Source organism: Choloepus didactylus, chromosome Y (assembly GCF_015220235.1).
Source record: "Choloepus didactylus isolate mChoDid1 chromosome Y, mChoDid1.pri, whole genome shotgun sequence".
Lineage (NCBI taxonomy): Eukaryota > Metazoa > Chordata > Mammalia > Pilosa > Megalonychidae > Choloepus > Choloepus didactylus.
The window spans coordinates 42,263,906-42,287,507 of record NC_051335.1 but is presented as its reverse complement, the minus strand read 5'-3'; the positions used below and the strand labels follow the sequence as shown (position 1 = coordinate 42,287,507).

Genomic DNA, 23,602 nt, shown 5'->3' with positions numbered 1-23,602 from the left:
CGCTAGAGAGTCCATAATAACATTTCTCCAGCGTTTGAAATGACAATATTTGGAACTCGCTAGCTATCACATTTTAATTATGTCCTTTGCTACTTCTCTATTAACCTGGGCTGTGTTCATCTATGGCAGTGGTTTTCAAACTTTGTTTAAAAGAATAACAGAATTTTGCATGTAAGCTCAGCATATGAACCAGAAAAAGTGGAGATCCTCTGTTTGAGGGGAGGTGCTAGAGCCTGCACTTATCCTTCCAAAATCTGCTGAAGGGTTCTTTCTGTACTCCTATCAAAGCACAGTTTAGTAAGCCCTAGACTCAATAGCTTCTTGTTTTAACTGTATAATCATCTAGTATCAGGAAAGGGGGTTCAGATCTCTTTATGCCAATCTATAGGTATATCTGGAGCACCTGCTATGTGTTAGCACTCTTATAGGGATACAGAGGAAGCATAATGCTCTGCCCTCAAAGATGCTACCTTCTGATCCATTTTCTTCCCAGATCTAGTAGACATTTGTGGATTTGGAGTACAGAAGGGTCATTTGCCTTATATTTGTTGCATGTATCAAGAAGTCAGCCATTATATTCTGCATTTTATTCAACTGCGGAATCTGCCAAATGCCTAGAAATGGGCCAGCAGGGAAATAAGTGAATGTCCTTTTATGACATCCCCTGGCATTTGCTCACAGCTGTGTTCCTGTGGACAATTTAGCCAGATTTTCCACTCAAAATGTATACCTTCTGGGAGCCAATGGGTAAGGGAAGCTAGCAAACTGGAGCCAGCCTCTTACATTCATCCTGTGGGCCTGGCTTTACCAGAGAAGAGTGGAGGATTTGAAGGGTGTGCTACCCTTCCTCATGCTGTCCCTTTTTAATGGGAGCTGGAGAGAAATGAATCCTGTCAGGCAGAGGCCATTTCCAGATATGAGCTGGAACCTACCTCGGAGTCCAGCTGGATTTGTCTGCCTCCAATTTGTGGCCTAGAGAGCCCTAGAACTTGCAGGAATTGGTCACTTCTCTTTGGGGCTTCATTGCCTAGGAGAATGAGTCACAGCTGGCCAGACTCCTCCACATGACCTTGCTGCTCCCTGTAGAGGTCCCCAATCCCTTGACCCTTCCCTTAACTGAAGGTCCTATGTGTTTTCTTTTGGCTTTTTTTTTTTTCTGCAACCATGTTTGAATATGAGGGGTTAAAAATTTTATTATTAAAATGTTTAGTAGCTTTAATGTCTTAAAAAGTGTGATTTCAATCTTTTAAGACTACTTTTTTTGTTGTTGATATTGTTCACATACCGTACGATTATCCAAAGATCCAAAGTGTACAATCATTGGGCCCCGGTACCCTCATACAGCTGTGCATCCATCACCACACTTAATTTTTGTTCAATTTTTAGAGCCTTTTCATTACTCCAGACAAGAAATAAAACAAAGGACAAAGGAAAAAAAGAAAAGAAAAGGAAACTTGAATCCTCCCATATCCCTAACCAACCCCCCTCAATTGCTGACTCATAGTTTTGGTATGGTACATTTGTTACTGTTTATGAAAGAACGTTACAATACTACTAACTGTAGTACATAGTTTGCAATAGGTATATATTTTTTCCATATATGCCTCTCTATTACTAACTTCTAGTTGTATTGTCATACATTTGTTCTGGTTCATGGAAGAGATTTCTAATATTTGTACAGTTAATCACAGACATTGCCCACCATAGGATTCAGTTTTATACATTCCCATCTTTTGACCTCCAATTTTCCTTCTGGTGTCATATATAACTCTGAGCTTCCCCTTTCCACCTCATTCATGCACCATTCAGCCCTGTTAGTCATGCTCATATCTTGCTAACGACACCTCTGTTCATTTCTAAACATTTAAGTTCAGCCTAGTTGAACATACTGCTCCTACTAAGCTACCACTCCCCATTCTTTATCCTCGTCCTATATCTTGGTGCCTTATATTTCATGTATATGAGTTTACATATTACAATTAGTTCCTATCAGTGAGATCCTGCAATATTTGTCCTTATGTGTCTGGCTTATTTCACTCAGTATATTGCCCTTGAGGTTTTGTCATCAACCCATTTTTTTTTTTAAGATGGTTTTTTGTTCATGCGCCATACATTCCATTCTAAGTAAACAATCAATGGGTCTCTGTATGGTCTCATATTTATGTGTTCACCACCTTCACCACTATCTATATAAGGGCATCTACATTTCTTCCACAAAGCAGGAGGAAGAGTCAAAGAGGGTAGAGGAAAAAGAAAAAGAAAAAAGAAAGAGGAAAAAAATGACAGCTAGGAAGCAGCAAAAGGAGAGATAACCTTAAATCAAAGTAGAATAAAGAGTCAGACACCACCACCAATGTCAAGCATCTCGCACGCCTCCCCTATCCCCCCCTCTTACCTGCATTTACCGTGTTATATCGCCTTTGTTACATTAAAGGAAGCATAATACAATGATTCTGTTAGTTACAGTCTCTAGTTTACATTGATTGCATCCCTCCCCCAATGCCTCCCCATTTTTAACACCTTGCAAGGTTAACATTTGCTTGTTCTCCCTCTTGAAAGAACGTATTTGTACATTTTATTGCAATTGTTGAACACTAGATTTCACCAAGTTACACAGTCCCAGTCTTTATCTTTCCTCCTTTCTTCTGGTGTCTTACATGCTCCCAACCTTCCTCTCTCAACCATATTCATAGTTATCTTTGTTCAGTGTACTTATATTGCTGCGCTACCATCTCCCAAAATTGTGTTCCAGACTCACTCCTGGCTTCTCCTATCAGTCTGTAGTGCTCCCTTAATTATTTCCTGTAGGGCAGGTGTCTTGTTCACAAACTCTCTCATTGTCTCTTTGTCAGGAAATATTTTGAGCTCTCCCTCATATTTGAAGGACATTTTTGCCAGATATAGGATTCTTGGTTGGCAGTTTTTCTCTTTCAGTGTCTTAAATATATCACACCACTTCCTTCTTGCCTCCATGGTTTCTGCTGAGAGAGCCGCACATGGTCTTATTAAGCTTCCTTTGTATGTGATGGATTGCTTTTCTCCTGCTGCTTTCACGATTCTCTCTTTGTCTTTGACATTTGATAATCTGATTATTAAATGTCTTGGCATACTGGCCTATTCAGATCCATTCTGTTTGGGGTACGCAGTGCTTCTTGGATTTGTAATTTTATGTCTTTGATAAGAGATGGGAAATTTCCATTGATTATTTCCTCTGCTATTGCTTCTGCCCCTTTTCCCTTCTCTGCTCCTTCTGGGACACCCATGACACATATGTTGATGCACCTCATGTTTTCATTCAGTTCCCTGAGACATTGCTCATATTTTTCCATTCTTTTCTCTGTCTGTTCTTCTGTGTGTAGGCTTTCAGGTGTTTTGTTCTCCAGTTCCTGAGTGTTTTCTTCTGCCTCTTGAGATCTGCTGTTGTATGTTTCCATTGTGTCTTTCATCTCTTTTGCTGTGCCTTTCATTTCCATAGATTCTGCTAGTTGTTTGAAGAGTGCTGCTCTCTATCACCGCAAGGCTTCTGTGAGGGAGGGGCTCTTGGCTCTCGGCTCTCAGCGCGGGTCCACAGTTTTTACTTACAGATTTTATGCTGCGATCTCAGGCATTCCTCCCAATTCAGGTCGGTGTGTGATGAGTGGACAGTCACGTTTGTCTCCCTGCAGTTGTTTCAGGTTATTTGCTAGTTTTTTGGTCACTTATGAATTGTTCCAGAGGGGATTAGCAGTCTTCCACTCCTCTCTATGACGCCATCTTCATTGTCTCCCTCTCTTTTGGCTTTTGATCGCTGTAGCTTCAGACTCCAGGCTCATCCCTGAAATCCTTCTCCCTCCTTCCTTCCCTCACTTCCAGCTATTCAAGAAGTATTTATTGAGCATCTTTTGTTTAATGTTTACCTCTGTCTTTTGTCTCTAATCACCCAGGAGCTCTTGGTGTCTGCACCATACAAACTGTCTCCTCATTTCCATAGGGCCCCATGGTCGTTATTGATTGTGTTGTGTCATAGTCTTATCTAGCTCCACGAATACACAGAAGCTGTCTACTGCTCCTCTCAGAGTTCCCAGAGCCCCCAGAGCAGAACTCAGCATATAGTAGGAACTCAAAAAATATTTGGGGACCTGCCTCTAATATCTAGTGCCTCTACAAGCAACAGTTTTCAGACTAGCAGGACTCCCTCAGACAGAGGAAAACACAGAAGCCCTAGGCCCACTCATACTAATTATTTTGTCCAACTTTCAGCAGCACTTATTAAGCAATTTGGCTGAAACCAACAGCTTCCCCAGCACATCTTGCTAAACTGGATCACTGCATACATCTGGTTCCCCTTTTATTATTTGATGATTGTTAACATATGTATCACTGGTTTGGGTTCCAAAACTTCATTTTTTCTGTCATGTAGACAGTTTCAACAAGAGGAGGCAAGTAGTCATTTCATGATAATACAAGTCTTTGCACTAAGGGACATAGCAACCATTTGGGAGAGTGAACAAACAACCATTCATCAAAATAGTCAACATTAGAACAGCATAGACTAGGGATGGTAGGATTGTGGCTTTTAATAATATCAGAACTATGAGTTGCACTTGTTGGCACCCACAAGAAGTGTATGTTTGTCAACTGTTTTCCTTTCAAATAAATTGGGAGCAGGGGTTTTTAAGTTGTCCTTTGCATTGTATGTTTAGCTTTTCCCATGGAGTCAATCTCAAACTTTTCTCTGACTAGAGACTTGGCAATGAACACACCAGAATTATATCCTCGAAGTGAACACATACCACTCACCAAATGGAAATTTCTTCCTTTGAAAGCTGGGTTCTGAGGAACGTTGTTTTCCTGGAATACAGCAGATCCTCCTATTCTTTGTGCCCAGTCCTTTGTAACTATATAGAACCAGTACTACACTCTTTCAGAGAGCTGGTACCTGCATATGTGAAATCATTAGCTGTTGCCAGGAAGGGCAATGTGCCAGAACTGCTGTGGTACTGAGAGTTGAGAAGAAGTAGTATACAACACTGTGGCTTCTACTTTCTGACTTGTCTGAGAGAAAGAAGATTTACCATATTTTCAGGTCCTATTTAATAAATTTAGTCTAATTTAATTATAACAATAATGCAATGAGGTATGCATCGTGCATTTTTAATGTTGACAACAACCCTGTGAGGTAGGTACTATTCATCACCAGTTTACAGATGAGGAAACTGAGGCTCAAGCTGGGGAGTGGCAAACCTGGGATTGGAGCTCAAGTCTGACTGACACTCTCCCCCACTGCATGGTAGCAGCTGGATGAGAAAGGGCTTGCAAACATAAATCAGAAGTCAGAGATTAATTTTAGAAAATTCGTGAGTGTAGGAAAGAGTAAACAGGTACCTCTGGAATACTGAAAATAGCAGATATTAGGAGCTCAGTCAAGAGAACAGGAGAAAGATTGGGGCCCAAGTAAAAAATGTATACCCCAGGAGGTGAGAATCCAGGCAGAGATGTTGGTATAAAACAAAACCAAGTTCCCAGGAGCAAGAAAGATCCCTGGTACTGAGCCAGCCTGATGTGTTGTCTTAACTTATCCCTGTTACCAATCTGAAAGATAACCTCTAGTTAACCCCTAGCAGGTTTTTCTGGGATATTTCAAAGTGATGATCGGGATCTAAGCGGGAAGCAGACATTAAACTCAGTGGGTTTAACTGAACAGAATTAAACAAAGGGCATATTTACAAGGATATGGGCAGGATTAAGGGAACCAAAAGGGACACTGAAAACTAGGCCTGAAGGGGCAAGGACAAAATTGTAATACTGAACCCCACTGAGAACTAGAGCCATGCAAAATAGGTTGCTTAACAGGAGCTGAGGCTGTAAAAAAAAAAAGGTGTCCATTGCCAGAAATACAGCTAGACAGGGAGGGCATGGGGAAATAAATATCCTGGGTTCTTTCTCCTCCTGCCCTCCAATCTCCTGCCTGTGTTTCCCAGGGGCCAAATATAATTGGGAAACAGAGGGAAAGGGAACCCGGGTGGTATAATTCAAAGAGGGCAAACCCCAGGGAACAGAACTTGGGAAAAGTAGGGTGTGGATCTTTAAGGCAAACAAGAATAACTATGTCAGGGATAATCAAAAGTTCATGACGCTAGTTAGCTGCCAGTTTCCCCAGTGCAACTAAAAATTATCACTTGATCCTGGGGAGACCCAGAATTCAGCAAGCCTTTGTGTTAATAATATATCTATCTCCTACAACTATAGTAACAATGAAAATGAAACCGAATTCTATGGAACATTCTCTGAATAAGAATCTGACAAAAGATTGTTTCTTCTGGTAAATGGAAAAGTTATTTTCTGAACACATAGCATTATTCCCCCAAATCATTAAATATATAATCCTGACTTCACAAAGGAGGGAGGGGTTCCAGATCAAGATGGTGGAGTGGAAAGCTTTAGGGCTCCATCCCCCTATAGATGCTTTGAACAACCAGCAAGAACTGACAGAAACATCTTTTTCAAAGTTTTAGGAAACAAAGGAATGTAGTAACAGGCTGTTTTAGTTTGCTAGGCTGCTCAAAGCAGATACTATGAAATGGATTGGTTTTTAACAGTGGGAATTTATGAGCTTACAGTTTGAGGCCTTGAGAATGTCCAAATCAAGACATCATCAAGGTGATGCTTTCTTTGAGAAGACTGGCTGCTGGTGATCCTTGGGTCCTCTGCCACATGGCAAGGCACATGGCAGCATCTGCTGATCTCTCCTTTCTCTTCTGGGTTTCATGGCTTTCAACTTCTTGCTTCCTTGGTTTTCTCTCCCTCTCTGTATTCATCTGGTTTATAAAGCACACCAGTGATGGGATTAAGACCCATCCTGAATCAGGTGGGTCACACCTTAACTGAAGTAGCCCCATCAAAAGGTCCTACTTACAGTGGGTTCACACCCACAGGAATGGATTAACTTTAAGAACATGATTTTCTGTGGTACATACAGTTCCACACTACCACAGAGGCCAAACACCAAATCAAGGAAAAGGCAACTTAAAAGTGGTAGGATCAAAAGACCTATACAAAGAAAACTACATAACTCTACTAAAAGAAATAGAAGAGGACCTTAAACGATGGAAAAATATTCCATGTTCATGGATAGGAAGGCTAAATGTCATTAAGATGTCAATTCTACCCAAACTCATCTACAGATTCAATGCAATCCCAATCAAAATTCCAACAACCTACTTCAAAGACTTGGAAAAGCTAGTAATCAAATTTATTTGGAAACGGAAGATGCCTCGAATTGCTAAAGACACTCTAAAAAAGAAAAATGAAGTGGGAGGACTTACACTCCCTGACTTTGAAGCTTATTATACAGCCACAATTATCAAAACAGCATGGTACTGGCACAAAGATAGACATATTGATCAATGGAATTGAACTGAGAATTCAGAGATACACAGCCAGATCTATGGCCGACTGATCTTTGATAAGGCCCCCAAAGCCAGTGAACTGGGACACAACAGTCTTTTCAACAAATGGAGCTGGGAGAGTTGGATATCCATATCCAAAAGAATGAAAGAGGACCCCTACCTCACCCCCTACACAAAAATTAACTCAAAATGGACCAAAGATCTCAATATAAAAGAAAGTACCATAAAACTCCTAGAAGATAATGTAGGAAAACATCTTCAAGACCTTGTATTAGGCGGCCACTTCCTAGACTTTACACCCAAAGCACAAGCAACAAAAGAGAAAATAGATAAATGGGAACTCCTCAAGCTTAGAAGTTTCTGCACCTCAAAGGAATTTCTCAAAAAGGTAAAGAGGCAGCCAACTCAATGGGAAAAAATTTTTGGAAACCATGTATGTGACAAAAGACTGATATCTTGCATATACAAAGAAATCCTACAACTCAATGACAATAGTACAGACAGCCCAATTATAAAATGGGCAAAAGATATGAAAAGACAGTTCTCTGAAGAGGAAATACAAATGGCCAAGAAACACATGGAAAAATGTTCAGCTTCACTAGCTATTAGAGAGATGCAAATTAAGACCACAATGAGATACCATCTAACACCGTTTAGAATGGCTGCCATTAAACAAACAGGAAACTACAAATGCTGGAGAGGATGTGGAGAAATTGGAACTCTTATTCATTGCTGGTGGGACTGTATAATGGTTCAGCCACTCTGAAACTCAGTCTGGCAGTTCCTTAGAAAAGTAGATATAATCGAGTTACCCTTTGATCCAGCGATTGCACTTCTCGGTATATACCCGGAAGATCTGAAAGCAGTGACACGAACAGATAGCTGCACGCCAATGTTCATAGTAGCATTATTCACAATTGTCAAGAGATGGAAGCAACCCAAATGTCCTTCAACAGATGAGTGGATAAATAAAATGTGGCATATATGCGCAATGGAATACTATGTGACAGTAAGAAGGAACGATGTTGTGAAACGTACGACAGCATGGATGAACCTTGAAGACAATGCTGAGAAAAATAAACCAGGCACAAAAAGAGAAATATTATATGCTACCACTAATGTGAACTTTGAAAAATGTAAAACAAATGGTTTACAATGTAGAATGTAGAGGAACTAGCAATAGAGAGCAATTAAGGAAGGGGGAACAATAATCCAATAAGAACAGATAAGCTATCGTGGGTAAATTTAACTTTCTGGGAATGCCCAGGAATGACTATGGTCTGTTAATTTCTGAGGGGTAGAGTAGGAACAAGTTCACAGAAATGTTGCTGTATTAGGTTACTTTCTTGCGGTAGAGTAGGAACATGTTGGAAGTAAAGTAGTTATCTTAGGTTAGTTGTCTTTTTCTTACTCCCTTGTTATGGTCTCTTTGAAATGTTCTTTTATTGTATGTTTTTTTTAAATTTTTTTTATTTTTTATACAGTTGATTTAAAAAAAAAGTTTAAAAAAAAAAAAAAAAAACAAGGAAAAAAATATGCAGAGCCCCCCTGAGGCGTTGGTGGAGAATGCAGGGGTATTGGCCTACCCCACCTCGATGGTTGCTAACATGCCCACAGACATAGGGAACTGGTAATTTGATGGATTGAGCCCTCTACCACAGGATTTGCCCTTGGGAAGACAGTTGCTGCAAAGGAGAGGCTAGGCCTCCCTATATTTGTGCCTAAGAGCCTCCTCCCGAATGCCTCTTTGTTGCTCAGATGTGGCCCTCTCTCTCTGGCTAAGCCAACTTGAAAGGTGAAATCACTGCCCTCCCCCCTACGTGGGATCTGACATCCAGGGGAGTGAATCTCCCTGGCAATGTGGAATATGACTCCTGGGGAGGAATGTAGACCCAGCATCGTGGGATGGAGAACATCTTCTTGACCAAAAGGGGGATGTGAAAGGAAATGAAATAAGCTTCAGTGGCAGAGAGATTCCAAAAGAAGCCCAGAGGTCACTCTGGTGGACGCTCTTATGCACAATATAGTCAACCCTTTTTAAGTTCTAATGAATTGGGGTAGCTGGCAGTAGATACCTGAAACCATCAAACTACAACCCAGAACCCATGAATATTGAAGATGATTGTATAAAAATGTAGCTTATGTGGGGTGACAATGGGATTGGGAAAGCCATATGGACCACACTCTCCTTTGTCCAGTTTATGGATGGATGAGTAGAAAAATAGGGGAAGGAAACAAACAAACAGACAAAGGTACCCAGTGTTCTTTTTTACTTCAATTGCTCTTTTTCACTCTAATTATTATTCTTGTTATTCTTGTGTGTGTGCTAATGAAGGTGTCAGGGATTGATTTTGGTGATGAATGTACAACTATGTAATGGTACTGTGAACAATTGAATGTACAATTTGTTTTGTATGACTGTGTGGTATGTGACTATATCTCAATAAAATGAATATAAAAAAAAAAGTGGTAGGATCACCTGGTGCCTTGTTTGGCCCCTCTCCAACTCCTCACCAGTTCAGCAAGCAATCAGCTCACCCTCTCAGGTGTGGATACCTGGTCCTGGTTCTGGAGGGAGCAAAGTATCCCTTGTGCACATATTGGAAGGATGTATGTCTGGCCGATTCTGTCTGTCGGTAACCTGAAGGGCTCATCCTGTGTGTAGAAGGCAGCTCACGGAACTCTTACAGAATGCTGTGTGAGAGCAGTCAAGTCGTGCTGCCTGAGGCAAGGGATTATTGGCTGTAGGATCTACAGTACAGTGCCCAGGACCATGAAGAAACTGTTACCTAGGGAAGAGGGGACTTTTCAGAAATGGGGAAATTCATAGGGCCACACACACACGCATGCCCAAGACAAGACACATGTACAGAAAGGAACAGGGAGTCCCCTACACTTTGGCCTGGAACTGTTCTCTAAGCTCATTGTATGGGTAAGTCCTGAAGGACAGCATTTACAGAGGTCAGTCTGCAAAGACCAGAAAAGGTATTTTCTTTTTTTTTCTGTTTTTCTTTTTCTTAGCACGTCAATCAAGAAAAGCTCTGTCATAACACTAGTTGTATACAAGCTGAACGAACAGATGCCTCAGAGTCTAAAGTACAGTGATATCACTCATAATGTATAAACATGTAATTTGTGACAAGAACTACATAAAGGTGGGGGTATGGAGGGGGGTAAGATTATAGTTGATGTATGCCATTAAAGTTAAGTTGGTATCAAAACAAATGAGATTGTTATAGATTTATGATGTTAAATTTATCCCATAGAAACTACAAAGAAAATACTGAAGAATATGCAGGCTCATAGAGACAGAAATTAGAGTAAAGGTTGCTAAAGTGGGGGATAGAGGGAATGGAGAGTTAATGCATAAGAGATGTAGGTTTCTGTTTGGGGAGATGGGAAAGTTTTAATTATAGATGGTGGTGAGAGTACCACAATATTGTGAGTGTGACTAATCCCATTGAATAGTATGCTTGGGAGTTTGATATGGGAAACTTTGTGTTGTATATGTGTTCACACAATTAAAAAGAAGAGAGAAGAAAGAACAACTGGAGAGACAATGAGAATTGGATAAAATACGTAATCCTGGATGGGATCTGGAAAGGGAGGAGAAAAAGCCCAAGGGGACATTATCGGGACTTGTGAAAAAAATCGGAATATATACTGTAAGCTTTATATCAAAGTTAAATTTATTGAACTTGATAACTACACTTAGAGTGGTTACATATGTGAGTATTCTTTTTCTTAGTATATGAACGTGACAGTATGAAGTGTTCAAGGAGCAGGAAGTAGACAGATGATAGATAGATAGATAGATAGATAGATAGACAGATAGATGATAGATAGCAGATAGAATGATATGGCAAATGTGGCAAAATGTTAAGATTCATGGATCTGGGTAACTGGAGGGGTAGGGTTATGATGGAGTTTTCCTGTATTATTTTTGTAACTGTCCTGTAAGTTTGAAAGTATTTCAAAATGAAAAGAGAAAGAAAGAAAGAAAGAGAGAAAGAAAGAAAGAACGAGAAAGAAAAAGGAATGGGAAATAAAAGGGGAGGGGGTGACCGCCTTCATTGACCAATCTAGGATTCTGGTTATTCAGGTCATGTCCTTGCCCCATACCCAAAACACACTTGGCTTCGATAGATTAAAAAAACTTATTACAATACCAAAAGCTAGACTCTATGCACCAAGGAACTCCAACTCTGGAAAAGAATTGAACTCAGACCAACTATTTGAGAATAGTTACTAATTCTCCAGCAAAACAACAGCCTTAGTAGTGAGTATGGGGAAGGGGAGAAGATACAGTTCCCTATTCGAAGCCGTAGCCTGACATGTGATCATTAAAAAAATGAGATTGAAAGTATGGTTCTTCCAGGACTCGCTTATTTTTTACCAAGCAGCCTTCACAGGACTAGGTTCCCAGGGGAGAGATACTGTGGAAACTGCCCCTTCTCTGTTGACCAAAATCCAGCACTGATTCCCAGGCAGAGCTTCCAATGCAAAAAGCTTTGCCAGGCTGCCCACATTACAGTCTGGTCCAAGGAATCCCCCTGGGATGGCCCCCTATTGGTTGCAGTTCAGCTGCCAGGCAGCGAAGCCCCATCTTTGTACATATCGTTGCAACCAGGGAAGGTGAAATTGCAGCCTCTTGGGTATCCCATCTGTTCATTCTTGATCCCTTTGGTTTCAGCTTGGATTCTATTAAAGCATCAATCCTTTTCAGAGGGATAACACTGAGTTGTCAAGAGCTATAAATACCTGAGTGTGAAGGAAAGACATGAGAGCATTCATGATGGGGCTAACGGAGTAGACAAGGAACTGGAGCTGTAAGTTTGTCAGCATACTTGGGCTCTCTCATTGTGGAGTGTATTGAAGTAGCTGACATGTACCTTTCTTTTCTGTTTGAACAGGGCCACCCTGGACAGCCAGGGCCCAGAGGCCCACCTGGCCTGGACAGCTGCAATGGAACTCAAGGAACTGTCAGATTTCTAGGCCCTGATGGCTACCCTGGGCTTCTTGGATCTCCCGTAGGCTGACAAATCTTTGCACATCATTTCAAATGGCTTTGCTTCCCTCCAAGTGTACCCTTTTTCTGCTTCTCTGGAGACCTCATTAAGCATTTGTGGGGAAGCCACTGCAACCCCTTGTCTAACACGGTAGTCTATCTCTGGAGGACTCCAACAATAAATGTCTAAACAAGAAATACCAGTTGCAGGGACCATATACATGCTAGTTACTTAGGATTTTTTTTTCAAAGATGCTTTTAGAGTTCATAAAATAGTCAAAAGGCCATAGTAAATTTCAGAGCTTGGTACATGCTTGGGCTATTTGACACATTCCCACATCAGGAAATACTGGAAAATGCAGTACTTGGAAAGCTTACATGGGATCATGGAGGCACTAACAAGAACTCATAGGACTGAGCAAGCCTGGTTTATCTGACAGGTTCTCAAAAAGGCATGATCTTGCCCCCTATCCCCCACCCCACCACCACCCTGGAAATATTTGGCAATTTTTAGAGACATCTTTGGTTGTCACAACTGGAGTGTGCTCCTGGCATCTAGTGGGAAGGGGGCAGGGATGCTGCAGAATATCCTACCATGCACAGGACATTGCCTCCCCCAAAAGAATTATCAAGCCCAAAATGTCAAAAATGCTAAGGTGGAGAACCCTATTCTCTACTGGCAGTGGTTGGCCTCTTTCCATAATAACACTTGGTTCTGAAATTAATACAGCATTTATTGGATCCTGATGTCACTATTTTTATATAATTCCATTCATCTAGATACAGCTCAGATATTTGGATCTAAAGGATCTCTAGTGAATACCATGCCCTTGCAAGGCTGCTGTTACATGTGGCTGGAAAGAGAAAAATAACGTCTTTCAAGCCCATTCTTAACCTCACTTGAAATAATCTAAACTAAGGAGGGTACTGATGTGAAGCTATTTAGCTAGGAGTTACACTGTCCATTAAACAGATTTCATAGCTACATGAATTAATTGGTGCTTTATTGAGAAAGCAGCACCACTGCCTTCAGGAACAAGGTTATGGGTATGTGTGTGATAAAGTCAGTCAGACAGACAGACAGACAAATCACAAACCCCAGAATGGCATAAAGGATCTTGGTATCTAAGGATCAACCCAGTATACTGCAGAGGGGTCAGAGAAAGATGTGTGCCTAACTAGACTGAGCCATGTGAGTCACAAAGGCCTCCAAATATTGCCATGGCAACAGGGGAGGAGAAGAGAACACCTCTGTGTTAAGAGTATCAATCCAGCAAAGCAATGAGATGCTGCCCCCAAGAGGGAGAAAAGAAATCTTGAGATAATAAACATCCCCTGACATACAAAGGACAAGGGCAGAAACCTAATCTATTATGTCCCTACACCACACTTCAAGCCAAAATAGGAGCTCAGGCATTATTTTACGAAGCTGAACCTTACCCCCTGCTGAACCCCTAGCTGACCTCCCTCTTTGAAGCTTCGGCTTCTTTAAAGCTTCTTTGATGATAGTGGTGGCCAAGAGAATAAGGGGATAGCAGACAGTGTAAGGAAAGAAACTAGTTTGTGCTTCTGGGACCACATTTTTTTTTTTATTATACCTTCCATCCCTGAGCTCAAGGAATTCATCATTCAATCAACACTTTAGCCCCCAAAGCTTAGCCCTACCCCCAATACTAATCCTAACTTCCCCTTAGGTGTAAGGACATTGATTTTCCACAGGGAGACAATATTTAGAAGTCCTTAGCCAGCATCTGCCACTGAGGCAGCCAAAAAATCTGGTTGGGAGACTGGGATCGGGAGTACTTTGAATTTTTTCCCCATGTTAACAATGGGAGACCCCAGCCTCATAGACAGATATTGAAGTTACGTGGTAGAAGCAAAGAATGGAGCAGATTTTGTAGATGGCTTCTAGACCAGGTGTCTGCAAACTATGGCTCCCACAGCCCTCAGCCTGTGGCCAGTTTTAACTATTTTTTAAGGTTGCCAAAAAGGAAAAAGGAAGAATATGGGACAGAGACCAGATGTGGCACCAAAAACCTGAATTATTTACTATCTGGATCTTTACAGGAGAAGTTTGGTGTCCTCTGTCCTAGTCAAAGGCCCTGTCAGTGACTTACACCTGTGAGGAGTGGAGCAGATGAGCTATAGATGTGTGAATGGCACGTGCATTGTATGTGGAGGTTCAGACCCAGTGCTCTGAACAGATGCAAAGTCTCTTATTTTCTAACTCCCATGCCTTCCCAGGCCTCTGAGTTGGAGGGTGGAGGAGTGGGCATACAGCTTTGAGGCACAGCAAGTGTTCAGGCTGTGTGCTTTTCCCCTTAGCACAGCCAATTCTGCCATAGAATAAGCCCCATATTTTCAGGCTTTTCTATCCATCCTCTATTCAACCATATCATACTATTAACAAAACGATTATGTGTGTGCATTTCTTTTACATGTTTTTTTTTCCTGATTATTTTACTCAGGATCGCCCTGGTCAGAAGGGCTCTAAAGGTGAACCTGCCTTTAGCCAAGGTAGTCTCAAAGGAATGAAGGTAAGAGCCTCTAAGCCTCTAATGTAGGCTAAGTTTCCCAGGATTGGGCCACACTTCAAATAAAAGCAGTTCCAGAACTCGCATCTGTGTGTCTATTTAAGGAGCAGACCAAGCTGGATTTAAAATGATCTGGGGCTTTTTGTGGTGGAAACATTGACAAAAGTGTTTGCAACTATACAGTCAAAGATATTTGCCTTGTGGGATCTACACCAAAAATAAGAGACAAAGCAACAAACAAACAGTTTGCATGGGTACCATTTTCTTTGACAAGCCAAGACATTTCCTGGAGGCAGATTCCTTTTGTCTACTAGAATCCTTGATGTCTGCATGCCTTGGTCTGAAGCCTGGTATGTCTCTGCCCACTTCTGCAGGGCCACCGGCCCAGGATACAGGCCCTGCCCATCTCTGCCCTGTATACCAGCCCATCACCCTAGCTGAGTCCCTGGCTGTCTGCACAAATTGCCCATCAGCTTTGCAGCCAGCTAAAAACTTTCATCTCTTCCCAGAGTTGACAAGAACCTTCTGTATTTTTTGTGACTGAAATCTTGGTATCCTGTGGGCCTGGTATCCTGTGGGGCCTCAGGAAATGATTTAACCTATTCCCTTGCAGAGTGGAAAGGGAGCCCATCATTGCCCTAGTGCAGATGGGAATCTGTGTGTCCATCTGAGGGGGAAGGTGCCTCAAACTCACAGCTAATTGATGGAATCTTTCTGTGTCCAGAGAAAGATCACTTTGGAAGATAGTGAGGGAGGAGGGAGGCTGGAGAACTGGAAAAGGAACGTGGCTTGGGACCTTTACTACAGACACCACACCGGAAAACGAAATGTTTACAGTTGGAAAGGATCTCATGATTGTCGGGTTCATACTGTTCGTTTGAAAGATAGAAAAACTGAGGTATACTGAGATTATGTGACTTGCTCAGGGTCATACAGGCAGTTCACAGAAGATCTGAACCGAGGCAGTATTTTTTCCATGCTACAGAAAGCTGGATTTTTGACCATAAGCCAAGTGGAATAAGACTACAGGTGTCAAAATGTGGCCAGTGTCTTAACAAACACAGATTAAATGATTTTGCCAAAATTCAAAAGGGACTCTGGATCCAGTGTAACAAAGCAGTTTCCCCAAGATGGTTATGTTACAGATTCATACAGTGACTTAGATGCTGCAAAGTAATTAAACCATAATCAGAGCCTGTATGCTTTGTTGATTCTCCCTTGAAATGTCCAATTTGCATTGTATGTATATGGGCACAGATTCCCTGGGGATGAAGGCACACGGGGATATAGCTTTGCTTTCCTCCAAAGAGAGCAGGAAAATCACCAGCCTGCAGAAGCAGTTTCTAATTGATAAGTTCCCAGCAAAGGTAAAAATTAATTAAGCCAAGTAAAATATGAAATCCTGTTCAACCAAGCTTATAATATTTGTCTCCTAGAGTCCAGGTTTTTCTTAGGAAAATAGAAAAGTAAATTGTTGAATATGTCAAAACACAAGACCTTGACAGAGGAGGTTCATGCTTCAGCGATACATTTTGAACCCCATGAATCGTAGATCAGTTGTTTATGAAATACTACAGGCTTCTTTTACCAATTCTCATCAGTGTCTTCCTTTTTTTGTCGGTTTCTCAGGGGGCTCCTGGGCTGCCAGGACTGGATGGAATCACAGTAAGTTGGTATTTTTATGTTGAGCTCTCAGTGTTTAGTCAACAATCATTGATGGTACCATTTCATTCTTCTCCGTGGCGTTCAAGGAACATCTAGAGAGTTGAGGTGGTAAGGGTCACACTATTGACTTTTTTCCAGATGGGAAGGTATTGAGAAGATGGACTGTCCTCTTCAGGTTGTATGACAGGCAGGCTTTCAGACTTTTAGGCCAGAGACCTATGTATGTATACCCTGGGATGTTCTAAGAAAGGACTTTGCCTTTCACTCAGCGGGCATTTATGTAGCGTTTTATGTGTTTTCAGAGTGCCATGGGTAAAACAAAAGAAGTAGAGTGCATTTCTTTAAATGGAATTTCAAACAGAAATTCCTTTTAGGGACTCTTGATAATAGCAACTCCCTGAAGGGGCATGAGTTGTATTCATAAGGGCTTTCTTTTTCCTTGAGTACCCACACTGTCATCATTTCCCTTTGAAATAACTTAAGAAAAGCCCCTTCTTTCTTCCTTCCTTTTTTAATTCCTTCCTTCCTCCCTTCCTTTCTTCTTTCATTCCTGAACAGATACTGAGCCCCTACTATCAGTAAAGTGCTACTATGACTGATCCCTGAGGCAATGCAGACCTAGTCCCTGCCCCCCAGGAGCCGAAAACTAGTAGGAATGTGGCAGAAGAATTCCACAGCAGCTTAGAAGAGAAGCTGTCCAAGTAAGGCTAGATCATGGGAAGACCTATATAGAAAATAGAGAAGGTAGCTTCTGAGAAGTGTGGATGCTGTTTAGACTGGCTGGCGGTGGCAGGCAGCTTTCTGAATAGAGAGAGTAGTGTGAGAAAAGCTAGGCATAAACAGGATGTTTGCAAGCACATATGCAAACTGCCATGACTAAGGACCCAGGCCATAAAAGTCCCGAGACTAAACACAATGGGCTTAGATGGTATGTTAATTAAATTTGTAGAAAGACATCCACTGTATTGGCTTCTCTTGGGAATTCATTTTTCTCTTCTTACGTATTCATTCCCCTGCCCACAAAGCTACAGTGTTCATTTACATATGCAAGTGTGATACACAGACTGCTTAGATTTGGGGAGAGGGTATTTGGTGGCTGGTTAAGAGATTTGTGATCCGTATGGAGACCGCAGGTTGTTAGTTATCTTCTCGAGCAGTATTCATGTATCACACACTCCTGGGGAAAGTCTGAACCCCTACTTTCTGTACCTCCCCACTTAGTCTGCTCTCTTAGCCCCTCCATCCCTTACATAGACACATATCTTACTACTGCTCCCTCATTTGAACTAGACCACACATTTCTCCATATCATCGTTCTTGTCATATTTCACTATCCTGATTTTATTATTGTTGTTGTTGTCATTCAGTCAAAATATTTTCTATTTTCCCTTCTGATTTCTTCTTCACCTATAGTTTTAAATTTCCAAATATTTGACAAGTTTCCAAATATATTTCAGTTACTCGTTTCTGGTTTAAGTCTGTTGTGGCAAGAGAACACACTCTGTAATTTCACCTCATGAACACTTACTGAGGCTTGTTTTATGGCCCAGCATATGCGCTAGCTTGTTGAATTTTCCATACGCACTTGAAGAAAATATGTATTTCTGCTGTTGATGGGCGTAGAGATCTAAAATAAATCAATTAGGTCAAGGTAGTTGATAAAGTCATTTGGATCTTCTAGGTCCTTATTGATTTTTTGTTTGTCTAGTTGTTCTGTTAATTACCAAGGGAGGAACATTAAAATCACTAACTACAATTGTGGATTTGTCTATTGCTTCTTGCAATTCTGACAGTTTTTGCTTCAAGCATTTTGACACATTTAAGATTATTACCTCTTCTTGAGGAATTGACCTGTTTTATCATTGTGAAATGCCCCTCTATCTCTGATGATGTTCTTTGTCTTGAAGTCTACTTTATCTGATATTAATGTAACTCTTTGCTTTCTTTTTAAAGTTTTAATCTTTTCCAGCATTTTAATACGAAAAATTTGTAAGCTGATTGACTTTTGCAATGAACACCTGTACCATAAACATTTTATTATGCTTGCATTCTGCCAGTTCTTTCCATCAGTGCATCCATAATCCATCTTATTTTTGATGCATTTCAAAGTAAATCTCAGACAATGATATACATACCCCCTAAATACTATAGAAAGCCTACCATTAGCTTGACTTCAATATTTGTTTGTGATTTTTCTTTTTATGTAAAATTTACATACAGTGAATTACCCAACTCTAAACTGTGTATATGCTGAGTTTTGACAAATGCACATTTCTGTGTAACCCAAACCCTTGTTAAGATCTAGAACATTACCATCACCTCAGAAAGTTCCCTCCTGCCCTTTCCTACCCCCTTGGGATGCACCCACCTTACCCCAAAGACAACCATCATTCTGATTTTTTCCACCATAGATCAGTTTTGTTCTAGAACTTCCCTTTAAGAGAATAATACAATATGTAGCCTTTTGGGTGTGGCTTCTTCCACTTAACATAAAACTTTTTGAGATTTATTCATGTTGTTTCATGTCTCAGTAGTTTGTTACTCTCTGTTGCTGAGTAGTTATTCCACTGTATAGCTGTATTGCAGTTTATCCCTCTGTGTATCAATGGACCCCTGGGACATTTCCAATTTTTGATTCTCATGAATAAAGTTGCTATGAACATTCTCGTACAATTCTTATAGACATATATATTCTGATTTTTCTGGGAAATCATCTTGCATTATGAACTCAGTAAAAATTTGCCTCTCCAGGGCCCACAAGGAGCACCTGGATCACCAGGAGCCATAGGAGCCATAGGACCACCAGGCTTTCAAGTAAGACCAACTTACATGGAGTATGTGATCATAGTACTCCCATCACTACTTTCCCCACCATGTCAAGGCTTAAACACATTCACATTGACCCTCCTAAGGAGGAGGACAGCCTCCATTATTGGAAGATTAAAGTGAAACATCCCCTTGCTAGAAGTATTTCTTGTCTTTATTTATCCGAGTCTTTCTGACCATCCAGTCTGTACCTCTTAACACTCCAGTCTAGCTCAGCCTAAAGTAGAGATCAGGGATGGCAGATGCCTGTCATATCTATTGCTACCTCCTACCCCCTCACCTATGATAAACATTGCTAATTAATCACGTCACCACCACCACCACCCACCCTGAACGCAGTAGAAGGTTTAAAATCCTTCTCAACACTGTGCCTTGGCGCAGCTTGTTACCTACCTACCTATCTTTCTGAGACCAAACCTATTTGCCAAAGCTGGTATAAGAAGTGCACAGCCAATCATATACATGATTCCGGGAGAATTCTCTCCCAAGATTTTTCTCCCTCCAGTGCATGAAACCCTCTCACTTGTTACTTTGGCTCAGCTACACCAAAGATCATCATTCACAAATTTCTGACCTATTGGAAAGAATGACAAATGAAATCACCACTACGTTAACATGAATGTGGTTATCAGGTCAATTTGAGAGATTTCAAAGTAGAGAAAAAGGAACTTTGGGAAGGGAAGCTAGAATCTGGAACACCAAAGCCAGGCCACACTAAGGGAGAGAGGTTTGTCAGGCGGGGGCAGGGGGCACAGCTTTATCCCAATGGCTCCACTATGTCTATGCTCTTTTTGGCTGTAACTGAAAAGTGCTATTTTCTTTCTTTTTAAATCTAGAGTCCTCCAGGCCCCCCCCCAGATTCCCTGGTCCTGAGGTAAAGTATGCTTTGTCTTAGGGCATTTGGCCTCCTAACACTAAGTCCTCTGGCTCTGGCAAAGACATACTGGTTTGGTTCAACCTACTTTAATGGCAAAAAAGACTGCATTCCAATGATCTCAGTTCCTGGAACTTGTTTAGTAATTGATTTTGTTTTTCCTCCCTGCACCCCTGTGCCCCAGGGGAATATGGGGTTAGGTTTCCAAGGAGAGAAAGGAGTCAAGGTAAATAGATTTTAGAATATACAGTCTTCATTCCACATGCTCCAAAAAATGCCTCTGGTTACATGCATGTGCCTGTTTGTGTAAGGGGATTTGGATCTTAGCCCTTGGGAACTGAACATTTCCTAACCCACATCAGTCTTCTGGTGGGATCTCTTAAGGGCTGTGTGTACAACATGCCACACATAAGCTGTTGTTCTTTTTCCTTCAAAACATTGTTGTCTCCCTGCTTCCCACCTGTGAAGTGTGTGTGTGTCTTACAAAACACACTTGCTCAAAATATCTCACTTCTCTTTTTTTTCACCTGGGTATTTCCCTGTTGTTTTATATTTTGTCTCATCTTCTCTTTCCTTTTCTCTTCTCCTCTTCCCTCCATCCCTCCTTCTCTCTCTTTCTTAACCTCTTTCATCATCCCCCTTTACTTCCCTCCTTCCCTCATTTTCCTCCATACAAATTATTTGCTGGTTTTGGGCAGCCTTGTGGGAGCCTGGGAGCTTGCCCTCCCCACCCTTCATGGCTGCCTCTTGTGGACTGCATTGCACATTCAGCCCCCAGTGTTCCAACATGGACTTCACTGCCACTGCTTGTGCTCTTGGCAGAGGTTGGACCAATTAGAGTTTCATCACTGTTGCCAAGATATGGACATTCACCTTGCCCAAACCTTTTTTTGGCTCTCTTCTAAATACCCTTTCATGCATGATCATGGTAACCATGAATCTGTGGACTTCTTTCATTTCTCTTGCTTCCTGTCTCTGCAGTAGTGGTGCAAAATGCATTTGGTCACTCTTATAATTCTCAGTGCGTGGCAGTGATAGCTGTTCCCTCACTGATGCAAGGGTGAGGGTGCAGAGGTCGAAGCAATGGACGGTTTACTTGTGAATTGCATCCAGAAGATAAACCCACCCTCTGGAGAAATGGTTTGTGTGGTTTATGCTTTGCTTTACATTCCCTTGGATCTTCTAGGGAGATGTTGGCCTCCCTGGCCCTGCAGGACCTCCACCATCCACTGGGGAACTGGAATTTATGGGATTTCCCAAAGGCAAAAAAGGATCCAAGGTAGGTGAACCCTTAAGAATAGGAAAAGTTAATAAGCCCTTTCCTATTAATACCAGAATTCAACTCAAATAACCAGATTATACTTGAGGAATAAAGGGTTCTGGGTAATGGATTTTTATTTGGAAATGAGGTTAAAGGTCATCTTTGTTTTATCCTTGTGAAAAGCTTTCTAAAAAGTCTGAGTCTGGTTTTTGGTATGTGGGTATGAGTGTACATACCTAGGTTTCTGAGTGTTCATTTAAGTGCTGTTTTCTGTTTCAGTTATGCAGATTCATTCTTCAAGATGCTCAGTAACTTAAAACAAACATTAAATAGTTGTTTTTTCTCCTAAATTCCATCCCCCTCCACACAGTTTATATTGTCCCCAAAGCAGTGTGATGGAACATGTGCAGTATTAATTGTTATTTTGTGTTATCTCTTAAAAGAATTTATTTGCCCTCAAAACTTGACCCTGCAAATAGAGTATACTGTCACCAATTGTCAGTTGATGCCCTAATTTACCTGTTCTGAATTACCAAGGCTTAAGCTGTAAACCTTTTTAATCTAGAGATTTTATAATCTGTATTTTTAAGTGAGTGTATATTATGTTCATGGTTGTGAGAAGAATTGTGTTTGAATGGGTGAATGTTATTAAGGTGTGCAGAAAACTTTCAGTTGCTATCCAGCTGAGCAGTGAGGATTGCTCTTACCTGTATTCCCTTCCTTCCTGGAATCCCCTTAAATTCTGTGATTCTCTTCCTGTGGCCATGGGGCCCAGGCAGGGGAATGAGCTTATTCCTGTTCCTTTACTCTTCTTTTTGTGGAATCAACAACTACAAGCCCTCTCCAGGTTTACAGGAAGTAATCATTGATTTGGGAACTGTCAGGAAGCAGAGAGAGATTGCCTGCCTTCCTGATCATTCCCAAACCTTAGGGAGACCTAAGCTATAACTAAATTAGCATATCATGAGAAGACAGATTAGAAAGCTATATGTCCCTATCCAAATTGTAATTGTTACCTTTTTTCCCAAAATCATTGATTTCTTTGCAGCCTGTAATTTGTAACCGGAAATCTCATTGACTAGCTTCTTCCACCAGAAATAAAATGAAATAAAGGGATTATACTTTGTCTCCCAATTAGCATGGACATTTGACATTCTGTTTTAGACAGTATTCTTTACTTGCCATAGGCCTGGGTCCTTCCCACATGACAAAAGACTCCCTAAACTAAGACATTTTGGTGCAGCTACTAGTCAGGGAGCCTGAGTAATTACTACCACTCTCTGGAGCCCCAGTCCTGACACCCCATCAGTTCCCCATTCCCTGGCCCCAGTAGCAGAAGGGAGCCACCCTCCTTTGTGCTCACTGCTTTCTCCTGCAATAACTTTTGATTGACTTTTCCAGGGTGAACCAGGGCTTCAAGGCTTCCCCGGCACAAGTGGCCCTCTGGGCCTCCTGGTAAGTGTCCCTGCTTGCGCAACAGATATTTAAGGATCTGATTGGACAAAAGCTGTAACAGTAGAAGCCTAACAGGAAAACCCCAAACCCCCATCTCATGGTTATTGCAGAGAATTCTACCATCTTCCTTATTAGAAGGCATTTAAGGAAATGTTCTCCTTTCTCAGACCCATAGGGGCAATAGCTGGTTCCCCACAAGCCTACATATCTTAGGGATTATTAGCTCAGGCACTAGAGTTGAAACAGACCCAGGCTTGACCAGTTTCTAGCTATGTGATCTTGGACAATTTTCATAACACTTTCAAGTCTCAGTTTCTTCACCTATAAAAAAGGGATAATAATGGGGTGGCTGTCAGGATTAAATGAGATAATATGCATGAAAAGGGCTGAAAACATGCCTGACACATACTTGTTCAGTAAATGGTAGCTAATCTTATTAATCCTATCTTCATGTTCTGCCTTTGTATATTAGATTCTTTCATTCAGCAAATGCCTTCTGAGGGCCCCCGTGTGTCTGGCATTCTGCTGGACTCTGAGGCTACAACAGTAAATAAGTCAAAGTTCCTGTCCTTGAGGAGCTTACCTTCTAAT

The 23,602-nt window shown here is 41.3% G+C and overlaps 1 protein-coding gene across 1 annotated transcript in view; it reads left to right on the top strand.

Annotated features, from left to right (window-relative positions):
• LOC119524112 (collagen alpha-6(IV) chain-like) overlaps positions 1-23,602 on the top strand; it is a 59,414-nt gene that overhangs the window by 17,800 nt on the left and 18,012 nt on the right. The window contains 9 exon segments of the mRNA XM_037822763.1: positions 12,302-12,418; positions 14,865-14,933; positions 16,560-16,595; positions 19,347-19,409; positions 19,508-19,562; positions 20,258-20,295; positions 20,480-20,521; positions 21,482-21,574; positions 22,958-23,011. Coding sequence (XP_037678691.1) covers positions 12,302-12,418; positions 14,865-14,933; positions 16,560-16,595; positions 19,347-19,409; positions 19,508-19,562; positions 20,258-20,295; positions 20,480-20,521; positions 21,482-21,574; positions 22,958-23,011 — 567 coding nt within the window.